Below are 18,044 nucleotides of genomic sequence, written 5' to 3' on the forward strand. Positions count from 1 at the left end.
AGTTTGCTGGGGGAAGGAGTTAAGAGGGAATAAGGGTGGAGGAAGGAGTAAGGTTGGAGGAAGGAGTAAGGGTGAAGGAAGAAGTAGGGGTGGGGTATGAGTGGAGGGTGGAATGTCCAGCTGAATATGGAATGGAGGGGTCTGTGGAGTTGATGACTGCCTCATGGGGAGTGAAATGAGGGCGGGCATGGTAGGAAGGAATGATGAGAATGACCAAGGGCAGAGTTAGTCGGTAGGGTGGGAGAGTGAGGGTGCGACAGCAGTGATAAAAGGGACGGTAAGGGTGGTTGGCGGGGGCTCAGAGGCAGACACGGAACCTGGGGGTGGGAAGGTGGAGGTCGGGGAGGTCAATGTAGATGGGGGTGGGATTCTTGGGAAGATAGGGAATGTACATGTTCACGTGAACATCCCAAAAAGAAAAGGGTTGTGGCTGGTAGGTGACAGTGGGGAGGTAGAAGGTGATGCCGGGGGGTCAACAGCGATGGGGGAAAGGACATGAGTGACTGCAGGAGGGGAAAGGACGGGAGAGCTGAAGACATACTTAACTTCTAAAATCGAAAGTGAAAGGGGCCTCGTGTTGGGTGGGTACAGGTGCTGCATGACAGTGAGATCAGTGGGTGGGCGGAGATGCAGCTCAGTTCAGATGAAGAACTGAAAGAGAACCCCAGCAGGCAGCACTGAAAATGCTGAGGACATTGAGATGAGTGTGTTGGAGGAAGGATCTACGTGTGTGGGAGAGTGTTTTCACGAGGCTCAGAAAGGCTCTGCCACACACATACTTCTCCCTCCAGGGTCATTCATGGGCCAGCTGCATACAACTGAACTGCTAGTGTCGGGGTGGGGGAGGTGGGTGGGGGGGTGGGGATGCAGGGGGTGGAAGCCTGTAAATTAAGCTGAAAGGCAAGATTACACATTATTCAGTGAAGTGAATATGTCTTCAGATTAATAAGTGACAAAATGTGTTCACCTGTGCAACCACTTATGACCAGAAATTCTTAACTTTTCTAGGCCTACTACTTATCCTAGGTGCTGCCCTGACATCCGCAACAGGACTGGAGATGGCTTGTGCAATGGTTGGCCCTGTTGTCTCTGATGTCTTTGGCATACATCTTCTGAACAGCTGAGGCCCTGGGGGCCTTGGCTTGCTCTGCTTGTCCTCCTGTGGGCCAACTGCTCCCCCTGCAGTGACAGAAGGTGAGGTTGTTGGGGGTCACAGGCAAAGAGGACTGGGAGGGAGAGGACAGTCTCTGAGATTCCTGAGTGGGTGACCCAGGGTGTCCAGCTGCTGCTCCTCTTCCTTTCAGGTGCCCGAGGGCCCCGGCCTGATTCCTTAAGGGGAAGGAACCGCTGGAGGGATGTCAACATGCCCCATTTCCCTCTCATTTTGCCTCTGCAGGAACTCACCTAAGGCTACCGTGATGGAGTGCGGGGCTCACACATTTATGTTCTGCTGGCCCAGGGTCTCCATGGCAGCTGCCATCCTTACCATGGAGACCTCCATACGTACACATGTGGGCACCACTTCATCAGAAAGGAGGCTGATGCACTCCTCCGACTCGCATGCCAGTCTGCTGAGGGCTTCCAACAGCTCTGTGTGATGTTCCCCCTGCCTTCTGCTGACTCTCAAAGGTGAGTTGAAAGGCCAAATCCAGAGGCTCATCATCTGACTCAGACCTCACAGATGTCTCTTCCACAGCAGCAGTCTGAGTGCCGGGGAGTTCGGCTGAGCCTGCCTCCTCCTGCTTCAGACACGTATCTGCGTGGTCACCACCAGAGTGTGAACCCGAGTCTGTTCTCAATCTAAATCCCACCAAGGTGTGTATCTCTGTGCTGGTGGAGGGTGTGGGTAAGCGCTGTGGCAGGTCTTCCAGGCTGCTTATTTCCAGCTCTTCAATGGAGGAGGTGTCCTCCTCACTGGAGGTGTGGACCTGGTTGGAGCTGAGGGACTGACTGACTGAGGGTATCAGTCGCTTGGCAGAATTCCCTATGAATCAAAGTAGAGATTATTAGTGCATGGCAGCAGAGTCAAAAGCAGGAGAGAGGCCACTCACTGTTACGTTGAGAGAGGGATGATGTGGTGCAGGATCCTCACGAGGGTGTTCACCACCGACTCACCATCACTTCAGGCACAGTCCATGTCCTCACCAGTCAGCACGATGTCACACTCCTCAAAGTGGAGGGGCCTAATGTGGGCCACTCCACCCACGGTCTGGGACCTCTCCTGCATGAAAATAGATGGAAAGAGTGTGAGAAGGACACATGGCACAGCATGGAATGTTTGTGTGGCAAGTATAGCCATGGACGGTATGAGGATGCAAGCTCGAGAAGGTAAGAGCCAGATGTAGATGCGAGGGTGTGTGTGAGAGTTAGTGGTGTTATCCCTTGAGGTGTGAGATCCCTGTGGATGTGTAATGGGTTTGTGAGTGTGTGTTTTTTTAGTATTAATTTATGGGATGTGGGCTTCACTGATTAGGCCAACATTTATTGTCCATCTCTAATTGCCCTTGGGAAGATGGTGGTGAGCTGTCTCCTTGAACTGCTGCAGTCCATGTGGTGCAGGTACACCCACAGTGCTGTTGGTGAGGGAGTTCCAGGATTTTGACCCAGTGATAGTGAAGGAACAGTGATATATTTCCAAGTCAGGATGGTGGGTGGCTTGGAGGGGAACTTGCAGGTGGTGGTGTCCCCATCTATCTGCTGCCTTTGTCCTTCTAGGTGGTAGCAGTCGTGTGTTTGGAAGGTGCTGCCTAAGGAGCTTTGGTGAGTTTCTGCAGTGCATCTTGTAGATGGTACACACTGCTGCTAATGTTCATTGGTGATGGAGAGAGTGAAGGTTTGCGGATGGGGTGCCAATCAAGTGGGCAGCTTTGTCCTGGATGGTGCCAAGCTTCTTGAATGTTGTTGGAGCTGCACTCATCCAGGCAGTTGGAGAGTGTTCCATCACACTCTTGACTTGTGCCTTGTAGATGTGGACAGGTTACAGGGAGTCAGGATGTGAGTTACTCGTTGCAAGATTCCTAGCCTCTGACCTGCTCTTGTAGCCATAGTATTTATGTTGCTGGTCCAGTTCAGTTTCTGGTCAATGGTAACTCCCAGGGTGTTGATAGTGGGGGATTCACCGATGGTAATGCCATTGAATGTCAAGGGGCAATGGTTAAATTCTCTCTTGTTGGTGATAGTCATCTCCTTGCATCTGTGTGGTGCAAATGTTACTTGCTACTAGTCAGCCCAAGCCTGAGTATTGTCCAGGTCTTTCTGCATTTGGACATGAACTGCTTCAGTATCTGAGGAGTCACGAATGGTGTTGAACATTGTGCAATCATCAGTAAACATCCCCATTTCTGACCTCACGATGGAAGGAAGGTCATTGATGAAGCAGCTGAAGATGGTAGGGTCCAGGAATTTGAGTTGAGAGTGAGGAGAATAATAACTGGCAGGATGGAAGAGACCATTCATGCTCTTCCTGCACTGGATGGCTGTCCTCTTTTGCAGCCTTTGGCACTGATCACCGCTGCCACTGCCTCCCATGCTAGATTGGTGACCTGACTTGCTGGCCTTCACCCAGAGCATTAGTAGAGGACATCATGGCAGGCCTCCACTCTGTCCAGTAGGCGCTTCGGTGAGGCATTGCTAAATCTGGGGGCAACATGTTTCCTCCCTTTGGCAGCCATCAGTTCCCAGAAGTTTCCTATCCCTTGAAGAGTGCTAGCTCTTTGCAGAGGTGACCTTTAAATATGGCACCCGGTTTACTGAAGGCCTGAGGTGATGGCAGGGCAGGTGAATCAGAGGACGCCCTGCCAGCAACCTGGCGTGTTTCCCAGGAATGCATAATTAGTGAGGTGGGGATAGGACAATATGGCGCGAAAACTCACCATTGTGGCCAGCGGATAAAAAGCCCTTTATCCCACTCACTACTGCACTTAGTGCAAATCTGGGTTGATTCCACCCTATATTTTTACAGCAACAACCTGAAGTTCAGCGTTTGACAAAAGTTGAATGAGGTTTGTTTAAATAAATGGATTTAAATCTATCCATGTGCTTGGCTGTTTGAGTTTGATTGCTTAATGTGGATAAAGGTGGATGAGTATAATTTATGCAGCATGGGTCTTGACGTATTTCATTGCTGAAATCTGGAACAATTTGTTGATATGCAGCCAGTGCAGATTCACAGCAAGCATTCCAGACAAGTTCCTGACTGACTTTCACAGCTATGTATGGAAAGTGGTAACTCACTGGGGAATGTCTCCCAGTCACCACTATCGCCATGCATTTGTTTCATTGCCTCTGGTCCTGAATGACGAATTTTGCAGCATTTAAAAAAAATTTTCTAAGGATTTTTTCCCCTTCCTTTTGCCTCTCCTGAGAGATTGCTGATTGTTCATTGGTTGTGTGGTGGGGTGGAGGTTGGTGGGGGAGGTGGCGGGGGTGGCGTGGGGGTTTAAGGCAGTGGGAGATAGGTGTCATGATGTGCATAAGTTGCACCATGACAGTTTGGGACAGATTTAATGGGCCAGTTGGTCTTTCCTGTCCTTTGTTTCAGCACGTTTGTACATTGTGGTTTTTAAAAATTTAATGTAATATGAGTGGAATGTGATGAACCTCTACTCAAAAAGATTTTATTTTGCTTTCAATGTTTACGACTTCCTGCCCTTGTCTCTTGCCCTGACTGTCACCATCTCAAATCTGGAAAATATGCAGCCACCATGCTTTCAGGTTTCTACATGTGCCTTATCGATTGAGGCGATTTGCCATTTGAAATCTTTGCTGTTTACTGTTGGGAAATGCTGGACCTCCTCTTAATGTTTCCATTCACCAAGATTAGAAAATGAGCGTGTCATATTAAAGTTAATCCCTTTAGTTTCCTTTTTTATTTGGAAGCCCGCTATAGCCTTGGCTCTATTTTACAAGTCAGTGTTTGCAATGTTGTAATTATGAGGACTATCAGTAGTAGCTGGTATCATTTGCAACTTAACATTGACTGACATTATAATAAAATATAATTGTACTCTGAGATTGGAATCATTATAATGAATTCCAGGTTTGGATTTTATCATATTTCTGTTATAGTATTCACTAAGGTAGGCTTCCGGTTAAATTCTTCAAAACAAATATCTGAAAGTCTTGCAGGCTAAGATCCCTGGCCCTTATTTTAGAAAGCAGAATTAAATGTGGTGATAGCATTTTGTTTACAAGAACAAGCACTTCATTGTCTGAAATTTTAAAAGCTTGGTGAATAGTTGTGTGGAGTTCAGGGTGTTTGCCTCCTGTGTTACAAAATGCAGGAGTACAACTGAAGATTCTTCATGATTCCCAAGACCATATACAATTTCAAAATTGCATCTTGTGAATTGCAATAAATTATCAATAATATTAATGAAAAAGAATGTTTACCATGTAAGCATTTCAAAAAGCACTTCAGAAGTTATTACTTCTGGCATCTTTCTTTGCCAGCATGATTGAATCTTTTTGAAGATAAGACTAGTGTTCTTTCTGTACTGATATAGTGCATTTCATACCCAAAACAAGCTCACAGTTAATAAATCCAGCAGGCATTCCTGCACAGCAATGTCCCATAAACTGCATTGAGATGAATGATCAGTTAATTTTTTGTGGTGATGTTGTTTAAGGATTTATGATGACAAGAACACTGGAGAACTCCCTACTTTTCTTGAAAAGTGCCATGGGATTTTTTTTTAATTCTCTAGGCTTGTGTTTATCATCTTATTTGAAAGACAACACCTCCAGCAATGCAATACTCTCTGAGTAGCAGTGCCCCTACATGCCAGACTAGCATATCTTCTCAAAGTCTGGACTGGGATTTAAATCCGCAACTTTCTGACTCAGAGGCAAAAGTCCAACCACCGAACCAAGTTACAAAGTTTTCATTAGAGTTAAAAAAAAACCTGAAAAAAATAGAAATTGTTCATATGTAAACATTGACTTTAAATTTATGTTGTAGAGTAATAGTTTATAGATGCTTAATGCATCTTCTTTTCCATATTATAGTGGCGGTATTAGCCTACTTATTACTTAAGCAGGTTATTGGCTTTAAAATAGGAGAGCAAAATTTCAGATAAATGCATTAAACATTTCTCCCACAACATAAATTCAAGACCATTGTTATTTTCTACTTGAGGCTATTTTAGAATCGTGTCTATTCTCTGATAAATATTACATGTTTTCAAACTTAATAAAAATCAATTCTTATCATATGTAGAGGGAAACATAAAAATGCAATTCAGCACTGCCTAGATTAATGAATTAAATTTAAATTTGCATCTACCTACAGCAGTGAGGTTTTCATAATAGAATTTCAACTCTTCATGGTCATACATTTGGACTTCTTTGGGAAAGTGAACCAAGAATGATCAGAAAATATTTTCGTGCAACAAAACTAATGATATTTTACAAGTGATACAAGAGCTCTATATTAACCATAGGAAAGAAAATGTCACTCATTGGATATAAATTCTGTGGTTCTTTGAATAAAAGGTCATCAGTTGACATGATGTAGAGTGCAGCACCTTTGAAACATCCCACACTCTTCTGGAATGGTGGGTTGTGGGCTCATCTGCATGATTTTCCACATGTGTTGCCAACCACTAGCCTTATTGCTGTATGGAGGTGATAAGTGGAGCCCAGGAAGTGAAAGAGAGAATAACATGACAAATTATGCCTACACACTACAGTAAAGATTAGAAACAGCCAGAAAATAGCCCAGGAACATGTCAAGAGACCAGAACTAATTAAGAAAGAAATTAGTTATATATGAGACAATGGGTGAAATTTTGCTGTGACAGGACATAATGGTGTCGGCTATCAATATCAAACCTGGTACAGGAAGAAGGATAAATGAAGGGAAAGAAAGATTGGATTAAGAGAAAAAAGAGATGTAAGGAAAAGTAAGAAAAAAATTGACATCTTTTAAATCTCCTAAAATAATTTGATACCTGAAGCAACTAGACTCCACGCCTAAATTAATTCAATTTTGGTGCCAAAACAGGTTGATTAACAGCCTTTAAGACTTAATCACTATGTTAGGAGGGTAATGGCACTTGTAATTACTAGGCCTAAAATCTGCAGCAGATTTAGCTTGTATCTATTATGTAAATAAAGCAACTTCACGATATTCAATACCTGTCAGTGAATTGAAGCAGTGTGATGCCATTTTTCAAAACAAACAGTGACTTGGCATAACTCAGATGGCAGCTTTGGGATGTTTACATTTAATGCTGCCAATCACCTTTAGCTGTTGTACCGTTTACACAAAAAGAATGGCAACAGCCAATGTGGCCCATAGTTTTATTTGCTATCGAAGAGCAAGAGCAAATTTTGTTAAAGTCAAATACCATGCTAGATCATATTTTTGGAGTACTCTGGTTGAGAAACGATATGAAACCGTATAATTTTTAAAATTATTACTGTTCAATAATATGTAATATATGCCCTGTAGTTTTAATTCTCTCCCTAGCCTGCCCCAAATAGTACAGGATTGCTGTATTTCTCTCACCAACTTGAGAGTTGCTGGGTTTATTTCTTCCTTTCTTATCTTTCCTGAACACCCTATATCCAGAGCACCTAGTCCTGCCCTTCTTTGAACTAGGTCTCTGTTATGGCCACAACATCATATTTCCACATGGCAATCTGCACCTGGTAGTTCATCAATCTTATTTAACATACCTTGTGTATTCACATGCATGCACAGTAACCCTGATTTAGGCTTTTGTTGGTCTCTCCCTTACTCTGCCCCCAGCTATTGACTTACTATTATAAAAACAAAAAAACTGCGGATGCTGGAAATCCAAAACAAAAACAGAATTACCTGGAAAAACTCAGCAGGTCTGGCAGCATCGGCGGAGAAGAAAAGAGTTGACGTTTCGAGTCCTCATGACCCTTCAACAGAACTCAGTTCTGTTGAAGGGTCATGAGGACTCGAAACGTCAACTCTTTTCTTCTCCGTCGATGCTGCCAGACCTGCTGAGTTTTTCCAGGTAATTCTGTTTTTGTTATTGACTTACTATTCCCTACTCTGGTGTTATCTTTCTCTCCCAGTAATCAGTGCACCTTAGTATTACCCTCAGATTTTATCTCCTGGTTCCCACACCCCTGCCAAGATAGTTTAAACTCTCCCAATAGCACTAGCAAAACTGTCTGCCTGTACAGGTCCCATCTCCACCAGAGCAGGTCCCAGTGTCCCAACAACATATAGCCTTCCCTTTTGCAACATCTTTCCAGCCATGCATTCATCTGCTTTCTCCTCCTATTTTTATACTCACTTGCATGTGGCACTGGGATTAATCTGGAGATTACTACTTTTGGAGTCCTGCTTACTAATTTCATACCTAGCTCCCTAAATTCAGACTGCAGGACCACATCCCTCTTTCTACCTATGTCATTGGTACCAATGTGGACCATGTCAACCTCTCACTACAGGGTGCTTTGTGACATCCTTGACCCTGGCACACAGGGGCAACACTTAAAACATAATGGTGCCACAATTTTAAAAAAAATCAATGTTAACACTGTCCCAAAATGTATTTAAATCAATAAAGAATTTGCCTGTTTTCAATCAAATTAAAAACACCCCACACCAAATTAAACCATTTTCAACAGCTTTGTATACTTTTCCCTTAGTGCCTCTGTGTTGGAGAAAAGAATTAAACTCTTCCTTTCTCAATTTCACTATCCATGTGCCACACAGATGGAATAAGCATGGGTCTGTGTTTTACTGATGAAGCTGGTAACCTTGGGTCACACTCTTAATGTGCAGACCTTTGCCAGTCAAATTTCTAAATACAAATCACCTCTGGCATCTAATTCATATAATTTTTATTTTAGAACTGTGGATATGGTGTTAAGGATGAATCCTATGGCTGCCAGCCTTGCCAGGATGGCAAATTCTCAAAGGGTGTATATCAGATCTGCAGAAGGCACAAAGATTGTGAGGGTTTCTTCCGAGCCACTGTCTTGACGCCAGGTACTGCAGAGATTGATGCGGAGTGCGGACCTTGTATTCCAGGGTAAGTGTAGTTTATTAAACTTACTGTTCTTTCTGGGAAGTTAGCAGTCCAAACCAGGCAAATACTGGCATTGTTCTTCTGAGATTCATTTTGGAATAAGAAATTTATGAAAGCCACGTTTGGTGGCTTTGCAGTGGGGGGTTAAATCATTTGCTTCATATTTTGTCAAGAATTTCAGTTGATTCATTAGTCACAACGTGTTAATTTTTCACTATGTATATAGTATGTACTTCATTATTCTAGTTTTCACGTAAGTTTTCATGAAATAGTATTTGGGGCAATGGAAGAAACTGATCCTATTTCAGTTGCTTGAAGTAAGATGCAAAGTAGGCTAATGCATCATCATGGTGACCACACAAGGGAATACAGAGGGATATACAGTAGATGCTTGAAAAATACTGCAGAAATTGAGTTTCAGCTGTGAGTTGTTCTTCATATGAACTTTGGAAAAGGATAGAGAACCCTTGGAATATCTGATCAGATATGTCAGGGGTTTGCCTTTTTCTCCTGTTCTCATATACATATTAATTTTGCAGCAATCCCAAAATGAGCTTTTCCTTTGGGCAGAATTTTCTGCTCGTTGGGCGGGCAATAAACAGGCCTATTAAAGCCACTTTGCATTTTTTGCAAAACCTCATCCACGGGCGGGATGAGGTTTCAATCTGTCATTTAAAAAAATTTAAAATTTTCATACTAATTTCTAACATGACAGAATCACATGAGGGGCTATTTTTTTTTTAACATTTTACAATTCTTTATTTTTAACTTTCAAAACTTTTCATCTCCCTGAGGCAGATATGTGCCTCAGGGAATTTTTCCTGTGCACTATGTTTCTCTCCTCCTTATATGATCCATATGTTTCCGTATGGTTCAGTCTTCCACTTTCACTTGGTAAGAGAGAGGTCCAGTCACTGCACTTATTTCACCAGATAACCACTTCGGTCCTTCCCCAAAATTTTTCACATATACCATCTCTCCTATGGTAAACTTTCTGTCACGACTATGCCAATCATGTCTAGTTTTCTGACTTCCCTGACTCCTTTCCACCTTCTCCCCTAAATTTGGTGCTATTAAGCTCAATCTCGTTCTGAGACAGTGTTTCATCAACAATTCCGCAGGTGTGACACTTGTTGTCGTGTGAGGGATGGTCCTATGATGGAAAAAAAAACGTGATATCTTGGTTGTAATGGAGTCTCCAGTTAATTTCCTCAAGCCAGTTTTGAATGTTTGAACCACTTTCTCCACTCTCTCGGCCAGTCCATTCAATGAAGGGTGGTACAGTGTCATTTTTACATGAGTGATATCATTGAGGCTGATAAACCATTGAAACTCAACACTCGTAAATGCCGTGCCATTATCTGATACGACAACATCTGGTAGTCTGTTGATGGTGCAACTTTGACATAGCTTGTCAATTCTAGCAGAAGATGATGGTGACTTCACCTCATATATGTCTATCCATTTTGAGTGAGCATCAACAATGAGGAGAAACATTGTTCCCATGAAGGTCCCACGCAGTCAATATATAATTGTATCCATGGCCTTCCTGGCCACTCCTAAGTGTGTAACGGAGCTGTTGGAGGTAACTATTGCCCTTGCTGACACTGTAAACAACTTCTCACTAAGCTCTCTATTTCTCCATCCATTCCAGGCCATCATAGATAGCTGCGTGCTACGGTCTTCATTCAGGAAATACCTGGATGTGCACTCTATAAGTTCAGTTAACAATTGCTTTTGTCCTTTTGGAGGAACAATAATATACCATCCTGGCTGGTTATCTCATATCTTCTGTGAAAATACGGTTTCATTTTGTCAGATTCCTGTTCTTGTCGCCAACTGTGAAGAACTTGTTCGCGTACTTTGGGTAAGACTGGGTCTCAACTTGTCAAATCTCTGATCTGGAGCACATACCAGTGATGAATCTAAGAAGTTCAATAATAAAACAAGTCCTTGACGAACTGGAACATCCTCATTGTTTTCTTTCAAAGGCAAATGACTAAGCGCATCAGTGTTTGCAACCTGATTTCCAGGCCTATGGATGAAAGTATACTCATATGCTACCAGGATCAATGCCCATCTATGTTTATTGCTGAGGCTATGGGTACTATAGCCTTGTCCTCGCTGAACAATCCTAGCAAAGGCTTGTGGTCCAAAATGATAGTAAAATGACAACCTTGTACATGCTGGTGAAATTTCTTGACACCAAAGATGATTGACAAGCCTTCTTTTTCTATCTGTGAGTATCCCTTTTCTGCTGCTTTCAGCATTCCTGATACATATCCAATAGGTCGTTCTGAGCCATTGTCCATTCGATGGGAGAGCACTGCTCCCACTCCATAGGGAGATGCAACACATGTCAAAACTAACTCTTTTCTTTGGGCAAAATGTCCTAATAGGGTGGATGAGTGTAACAGTTGTTTCACCTTTGTGAAAGCTCCTTCCTGTGGTGTTTGGTTTTTCTTGAGTGGGTAATATGGTGGTGCCAGTTCTGTCAACAAATTATGCATGAAACATCCATAGTAATTGATCATCCGCAAAATGATTTAAGCTCAAAGGTGTTCTTTGGCGCTGGTGCATCTCTAATGGCTCGCACGTTTTCCCCAAACCGAGTGGATGCCCTGTGAATCTACCCTGTGACCTAAATAGATTACCTATTTCGCTTGGAACGTGCACTTATTTTTTTTTAAATGCAGTCCCACCTCTGAGAAATATTTCAAAACTTCTTCCAAGTTTGCCAAGTGCTCCTTTTCGGTGAGTCCTGCCACCAGAATGTCATCTAAATAAACTGCAATGTGAGGCAATCCCTGCAGTAAACTTTCCGTTGTTCTCTGGAATATGGCACGTGCTGAGGATACGCCAAAAGGCAAATGGGTATATTAGTGCAACCCTTTGTGTGTATTAATTGTGACAAATTTCTGGGAGGCCTTCACTAACTCCAATTAAGCATGACTCATATCAAGCTTTGTGTAGGCAGTTCCACCTGCCAACTTGGCTTACAGGTCTTCAATTTTTGGGAGAGGGTGTTTGGCCAACTTAGCCACTTTATTAACAGTCAATTTGTAGTCTCCATAAATTCGAGCACTTTGGTCGGGTTTAAGTACATGGACTATTGGTGCTGTTCCATTTTCATCTATGTTCATCACGTGTCATTTTACGTTCAGGCATGTCGGGCATGCACCTGCGCGCCGAGTGTAAAATTCTGACCATGGATAAGAGGATTGCTCGCCTCTTTTCTTCCCCCGCAATGTCGTTAGCTTGGAAAAAGAACGTGAGGCATTCAACATAATGAAACCAATCATCCGCGGTTGGGTCAAAAGGATCAACTCTTTCAAACTGCAGCGTGCTTCGAGGGGGCTGCTTTGACAATTAGGACAGAAATTCTACTTACAATTATCATGTGAGGTACAGCCCAATTTCGGTTCACTTGATTTCCTTGCTCGCTTTTTCTTGCTTTTTTCTCGTCCTTCCTTGTTTTTCCGTCATCACCAGTTTATTGGACCTTGGTCACTAGTTTAGTTGGGCTAATGGATCCGGGTTGCATGCTTGTTTCGGGATGGCCGAGTTGGTACCATAGACAGAATAGACCAGCAGACAGTTCTTAGGTATAACACATTCTATTTATTTACAAAGGAACTCAGCAGCTACACATGTGTGCCTACAACTCAAGCCCTGTCTCTACATTGCAGACTCTAGCTCTAGACTATTCACTACTGACTACTAAGGTAACCCAAGCTACTCTGCTATTGGATATTAAGATCATGTGATCTTCCATGATAACATTCTTCTTAAAGGTATGTTACACATCCGATGACCACAACCACTTGATAGAATTGATAGCAAAATTAAATCCCAAAGGAAACAGTGACATCATGGGTACAAAATTGGCTCAGGGACTTGGTGAACGGTTATTTTTTGACTGGAGGGGTAAAGCATGGGCAAACTTGTGAAATGGGCAGGTACATAGCAGAAGACATTTAATGCAGCAAAGTTTTTTTTTAACTCATTCATGGGATGCAGGCATCACTGGCTAGGCCAGCATTTATTGCCCATCCCAAATTTCCCTTGAGAACTGAATGGCTTGCTAGGCTATTTCAGAGGGCATTTAAGTGTCTGGAGTGACATGTAGACCAGATCAGGTGAGGACAGCAGATTTCCTTCTCTAAAGGGCATTAGTGAACCAGATGGGTTTTTACAACAATTAGCAATGCTTTCATAGTCATCATCAGATTTTTTTAAGTTCTAGACTTGTACTGAATTCAAATTTCACCATCTGCCATTGTGGGGTTTGAACCCAGGCCCCCAGGAGCATTACTCTGGGTACCTGGAGTACTAGTCCAGTGACAATACCACCACACCACCACCTTCCCCGAAGTATGAAGTGATGCATTTTGATGTGAAGATGGTACAATTTTTAAGGGGGTATAGGAACAGAGAGACATAGGTATGTGTAGATACAAATCTTTGAAGGTGGCAGGACAAGCAAGGAGGTTATGTTAAACTTTGAAAAACAGTGTTTAGACCTCAGTCGGAGAATTGCATTCAATTCTGAGCACCACACTTCAGGAAGGTTGGCACGGTCTTGGACAAAGTATGAAAGAAACTTACTAGAATTGTCCCACGGATGAGAGGCTTTAGTTGTGTGGTTAAACTCCAGAAACTGGGTTTCTTGCCTTAGGAGAGAGGAAATTAAGGGGAGATTTGATGGAGTTGTTCAAAATTCTGAATAGATTTGATGGAGCACATAAGGAGAAATTGTCTGTCGTGGCAGAAGGGCTGATAACCAGAGACACAGATTTAAGATGACTGGCAAAAGAACCAGTTGCGCCATGAGAAAACATTATTTTATATATAAAAAAGAAGAGTCATTTGACCCTACGAGTTTGCTCTGCCATTCAATTAGATCATGGCTAATCTTCTACCTCAACTCTACCTTCCCACACTTCCCACACAAAATAAGTGGATAAAAATAAAAATGAATGTAGAAAAAAAGGTATTAAAAAAGGGGTGAGGATAGAGGAGAGAGTTAATGGTCTGAAGTTGTTGATCTCAATGTTAAGTCCGGAAGGCTGTAAAGTGCCTAATCGGAAGATGAGGTGCTGTTCCTCCAGTTTGCGTTGGGCTTCACTGGAACATTACAGCAGGCCAAGGATGCACATGTGAGCATGAGAGCAACATGGTGTGTTGAAATTTATTTTTATTTTCATTCATTTATTCATTGTTTTATCCCATTCTTTATCCTCACTTTTATCCCATTTTCTACCCTCTTTCTCCCCACCACTGCCCCCTCCACCATTCCACCCCCAAAGGGGCTATCTGTTACTTGTTCCATGTTGTTCTTTCACATAGTGCTTACCTTTGTTCTGCTATTATCACATTCTGCTTTCTTACCTTTACACCAACTATCAGCACCTTTTTTAGCCCTTACCACTACCATTAACACTCCCTTTGTCCTTTAGTTCATGACATCTTTGTCAATCTCTCCTTTGTCCCCACCTATTGCTGGCCTTCTATCCAGCTTCACCTGCTCCACCTGCCTTAAACAGTATAAATTTCATCACATTTCTACTTCTCTTTAGCTCTGAAGAAGGGTCATATGCATTCAAAATGTTAACTCTGTTTCCCTCTCCACAAATGCTGCTAGACATGCTGGGTTTTTCCAGCATTTTCTGTTTTTGTTTCAGACTTCCAACATCTGCAGTATTTTGCTTCCCTCTGTGCAGGACTAGGAAACCCCATAGTTTTTTTTTGAATCTTCCTGATCCCTTTGGCATGATCTCTCTTTTGTTATATATTTCTTCACTCTCTTTGTCCCTCAGACATGATCTTTTTCACTTTGATAGCTTGGCCTGTTTGTCTTACTTCTGGAGCAAGGGGGTGATAGGCTATTGGGGGTAGGCGGGATGCAGATTTGAGGATACTATCAGATCAACCATGGTTTTATTAAATGGCGGAGCATGCTTGAGGGGCCAAATGGCTTACTCCTGCTTCTTGTCCATATGTTTGTGTGTTTGTATTCCTCACAGTCTCTTCTGCCTCGTTCTGTGCCACTGCTGTTTAATTGCATTCTTTCCTTCATTTCTCAAATGCTGTTCTTTTGGATATCTCTACCTGGATCTTTCACCATTTATCTTTCTTTTTTCACACTTCCTGGAGTTACTGTTCAACCAATGTACCTAGCCTTTTCATATTTTAGCATCAGACCCAGCACTCTCTTGAATTATCTTTGGATACCTTATGCTTGTAAAGGTTCTGCTGTTCTGGGAGTAAAACAATATGAATATTTGAGTTGACTTTGTTTTGACGTTGCTGTGCATCTTTTGGATAACAAATGGCAACAAGCCCATATCAGCAGCCAATTTCCAGGAATGCTCAGTTTTCTTGTGTCTTGGCTCTTTCACGGAAGTGATTAGGGCAATAATCACAAGCTGTTCTGGCAGTTGGACTGTTTATAAATTGCTGTGTGAAGCAGAAAACTAACACCATCAGCTTTGGCCTTCCACGCATTTGTGGTCTGGCATCAGCTCTAATACCACTAACCACAGAGGACTCCTAATGTTTCTCATTTCAGTTATTCATACTGGTCCTGATACATTGGAGAGTTGGGAGCAAAAGAAACATTTCACCCTAGTGATCTTGACTTTGAATCAACTGATGTTCAAGTTTGATTAGTGTCTTTGAGCAGATTTTGGTCAAGGGTATGAGTTAGAACACCGATAAATTGGTTAATCTCAGACAGGGAAATTAACTATACAGGATAAATAAATATTGCCTCCAGTACAAGATTGCATTAGCAATGGCACTAAAGTTATAGATTCCTGGAATTCTATTCTCAGTTTATCAGCTCCATGTGTAGATAGTACCATAAAAACTAACTTGCTACAGATTAAATCAGACAAAAAGATCTTAATCCAAATCAATCCCATTATCTCAGCACCATTCCTCTCACTGGACTAGAGCTTTCCATTGGTTGAATCAAATTGGATGTTGTTTGGGTAACAATAGTTGAGAAAAGAAGGATTGCCGTAATTTATTTGAATCAAAGGTCAGGATTTTCTGGTCCTGGCCGCATTGGGAATCATAATAGGCGGGACAGAAACTTTGACAGACGATGCAAAGGTCGGTTGACTGCGGGCGGGAATTTTCATCGTGGGACCAGGAAATCCCAGCCAAAATCAGTTCATTGTTCCAGAACAACAGCTGTAATAAATAATGTGTTTTTTATAAATTTAAATATCATATAATGAATCCCATAAATATTCTGGTGCATACTTAATTGAAAAAAATATCTATAATTAAGTGGCCCCCACCAACTTCTCCTTATAACTGAAATAAAAATAGAAAATACTTAGCAGATCTGGCAGCATTCATCAGTTCTGATGAGAGGTTATTGGCTTGAAACATTGGGCAGTATTTGGGGGCAGGGCCCGCTCGCCGAGGGGAAAATGATGCAGGATGACATTGGGAGGAATCCTTGACGTCATTCCGGTCCCTTTAAGTTTTTAAGAAGGTGGGCAGACAGCGAAATCAGCTGTCCGCCCGCCAACCTGTCAGTGGCCAATTGAGGCCATTGACAGGCTCATTAAGATAATTAAAGACCTGCCCGTCCAAGCTTAAGGCTGGTGGGCAGGCCAGGAACCCCAGTGGGCTCCAGATTATTCATGAAACTTCATCCACTGGCGGAATGAAGTTTCATGCCCATTTTTAAAAAAATTTAATAAACTTTATATGTTTATTATTAACATGTCCCAAATCATGTGACATTGTCACATGAGGGGGACATGTTAATAATTTCAATATTTATCTATTTTTAGACTTTACTTATCTGTCACGATTCTCCCTGAGACAGGACTTTGCCTCAGGGAGCAGTGTGTTCTTTGACAGATGGGGATTCCCTCCCCCCCACACCCCCACACAGGAAGCACATAGCGCTTCCTGTCGGGCAGGCTGCTGGGCGGGCCTTAATTGGTTCGCCCACTCAAAACGGCAGCGGGCCCCATTTCTGTGGCGGGGGTCAGCTGTCTGCCCGCTGCCGAGCTGGTGGGGCCCACCCGCCATCCGAGGGTAAAATTCTGCCCATTAACTCTGTTTCTTCCTCCACAGCTGTTGCCAAAGTTACTGAGTATTTCCAGCATTTTCTGTTATTATTGCAGATTTCCTGCACTGGCAGTATTTTGCTTCTGTTTTTGTTGCTCTTTGATTAAAAAAGGAAATCATACAAAGCAGCACAGAAACCTTTCCTAATCTTTAATCCCGCTCTGTTTATATCAGTTCAGACTGCTAATTTGCTTTTCAATGTGTCCATTAGCAATTGCTGAATGATAATTAACACCCATAAAATCCCCTGGCCAGTCACACGTTGATACAAGTGGGGCTGGATTTTACGGTTGGCGAGCGGGAGGTGGGGCCCACTCGCTGACCCGTAAAATGAGGCACGGTGATGTCAGGCGGAAATCCCGACATCACCGCGCCCCATTTTCAGGAAGGTGGTGGCGCAGCAAAATCAGCCAATTGAGGACATTGACAGAGTAATTAAAGTAATTAGTGGACCTGCCCGTCCAACCTTAAGGTTGGCGGGCAGGCCAGGAGCCCCGGTGCGAATTAGAAAAAACATGAAACCTCATCCACAGGCGGGATGAGGTTTCATGTAGGGTTTTAAAAATTTTAGTAAAGTTTTTTTGGAAATGATGAACATGTCCCAACTCATGTGACATTGTTACATCAGGGGACATGTTAGGGAAATTTCATTTTTCTATTTTGAGCATTTTCACATTTAGAGCTGCACTTAGCCTCAGGGAGATGAGTGCGGTCTTTTGTGCGCATGCGTGAAAGAGTGCACTCTCGATTTTGGGAATCGCCCCCAAAACCTCCCCCCCGCCACCTTGCACAGGAAACACATAGCACTTCAGTGCGGACATCATGCTGGGCGGGCCTTAATTGGCCCGCCCATGTAAAATGGCGCCAAGCCTCTGATCAGGGGCGCCAATAGGAAGCATGCTCATACGCACCCACCCATCAACTTTTCCC

General features: G+C 42.9%; 1 protein-coding gene across 2 annotated transcripts in view; it reads left to right on the top strand.

Moving 5' to 3' along the window:
• The window catches only part of edar (ectodysplasin A receptor), a 105,233-nt gene that overhangs the window by 60,970 nt on the left and 26,219 nt on the right, over window positions 1-18,044 (top strand). For both annotated transcript variants that reach the window (XM_041198575.1, XM_041198576.1), the window contains exon 4: window positions 8,839-9,020. In XM_041198575.1, the coding sequence (XP_041054509.1) occupies window positions 8,839-9,020 (182 nt within the window). The remainder of the gene's footprint in view (window positions 1-8,838; window positions 9,021-18,044) is intronic.

This window comes from Carcharodon carcharias, chromosome 11 (genome assembly GCF_017639515.1).
Source record: "Carcharodon carcharias isolate sCarCar2 chromosome 11, sCarCar2.pri, whole genome shotgun sequence".
Taxonomy (NCBI): domain Eukaryota; kingdom Metazoa; phylum Chordata; class Chondrichthyes; order Lamniformes; family Lamnidae; genus Carcharodon; species Carcharodon carcharias.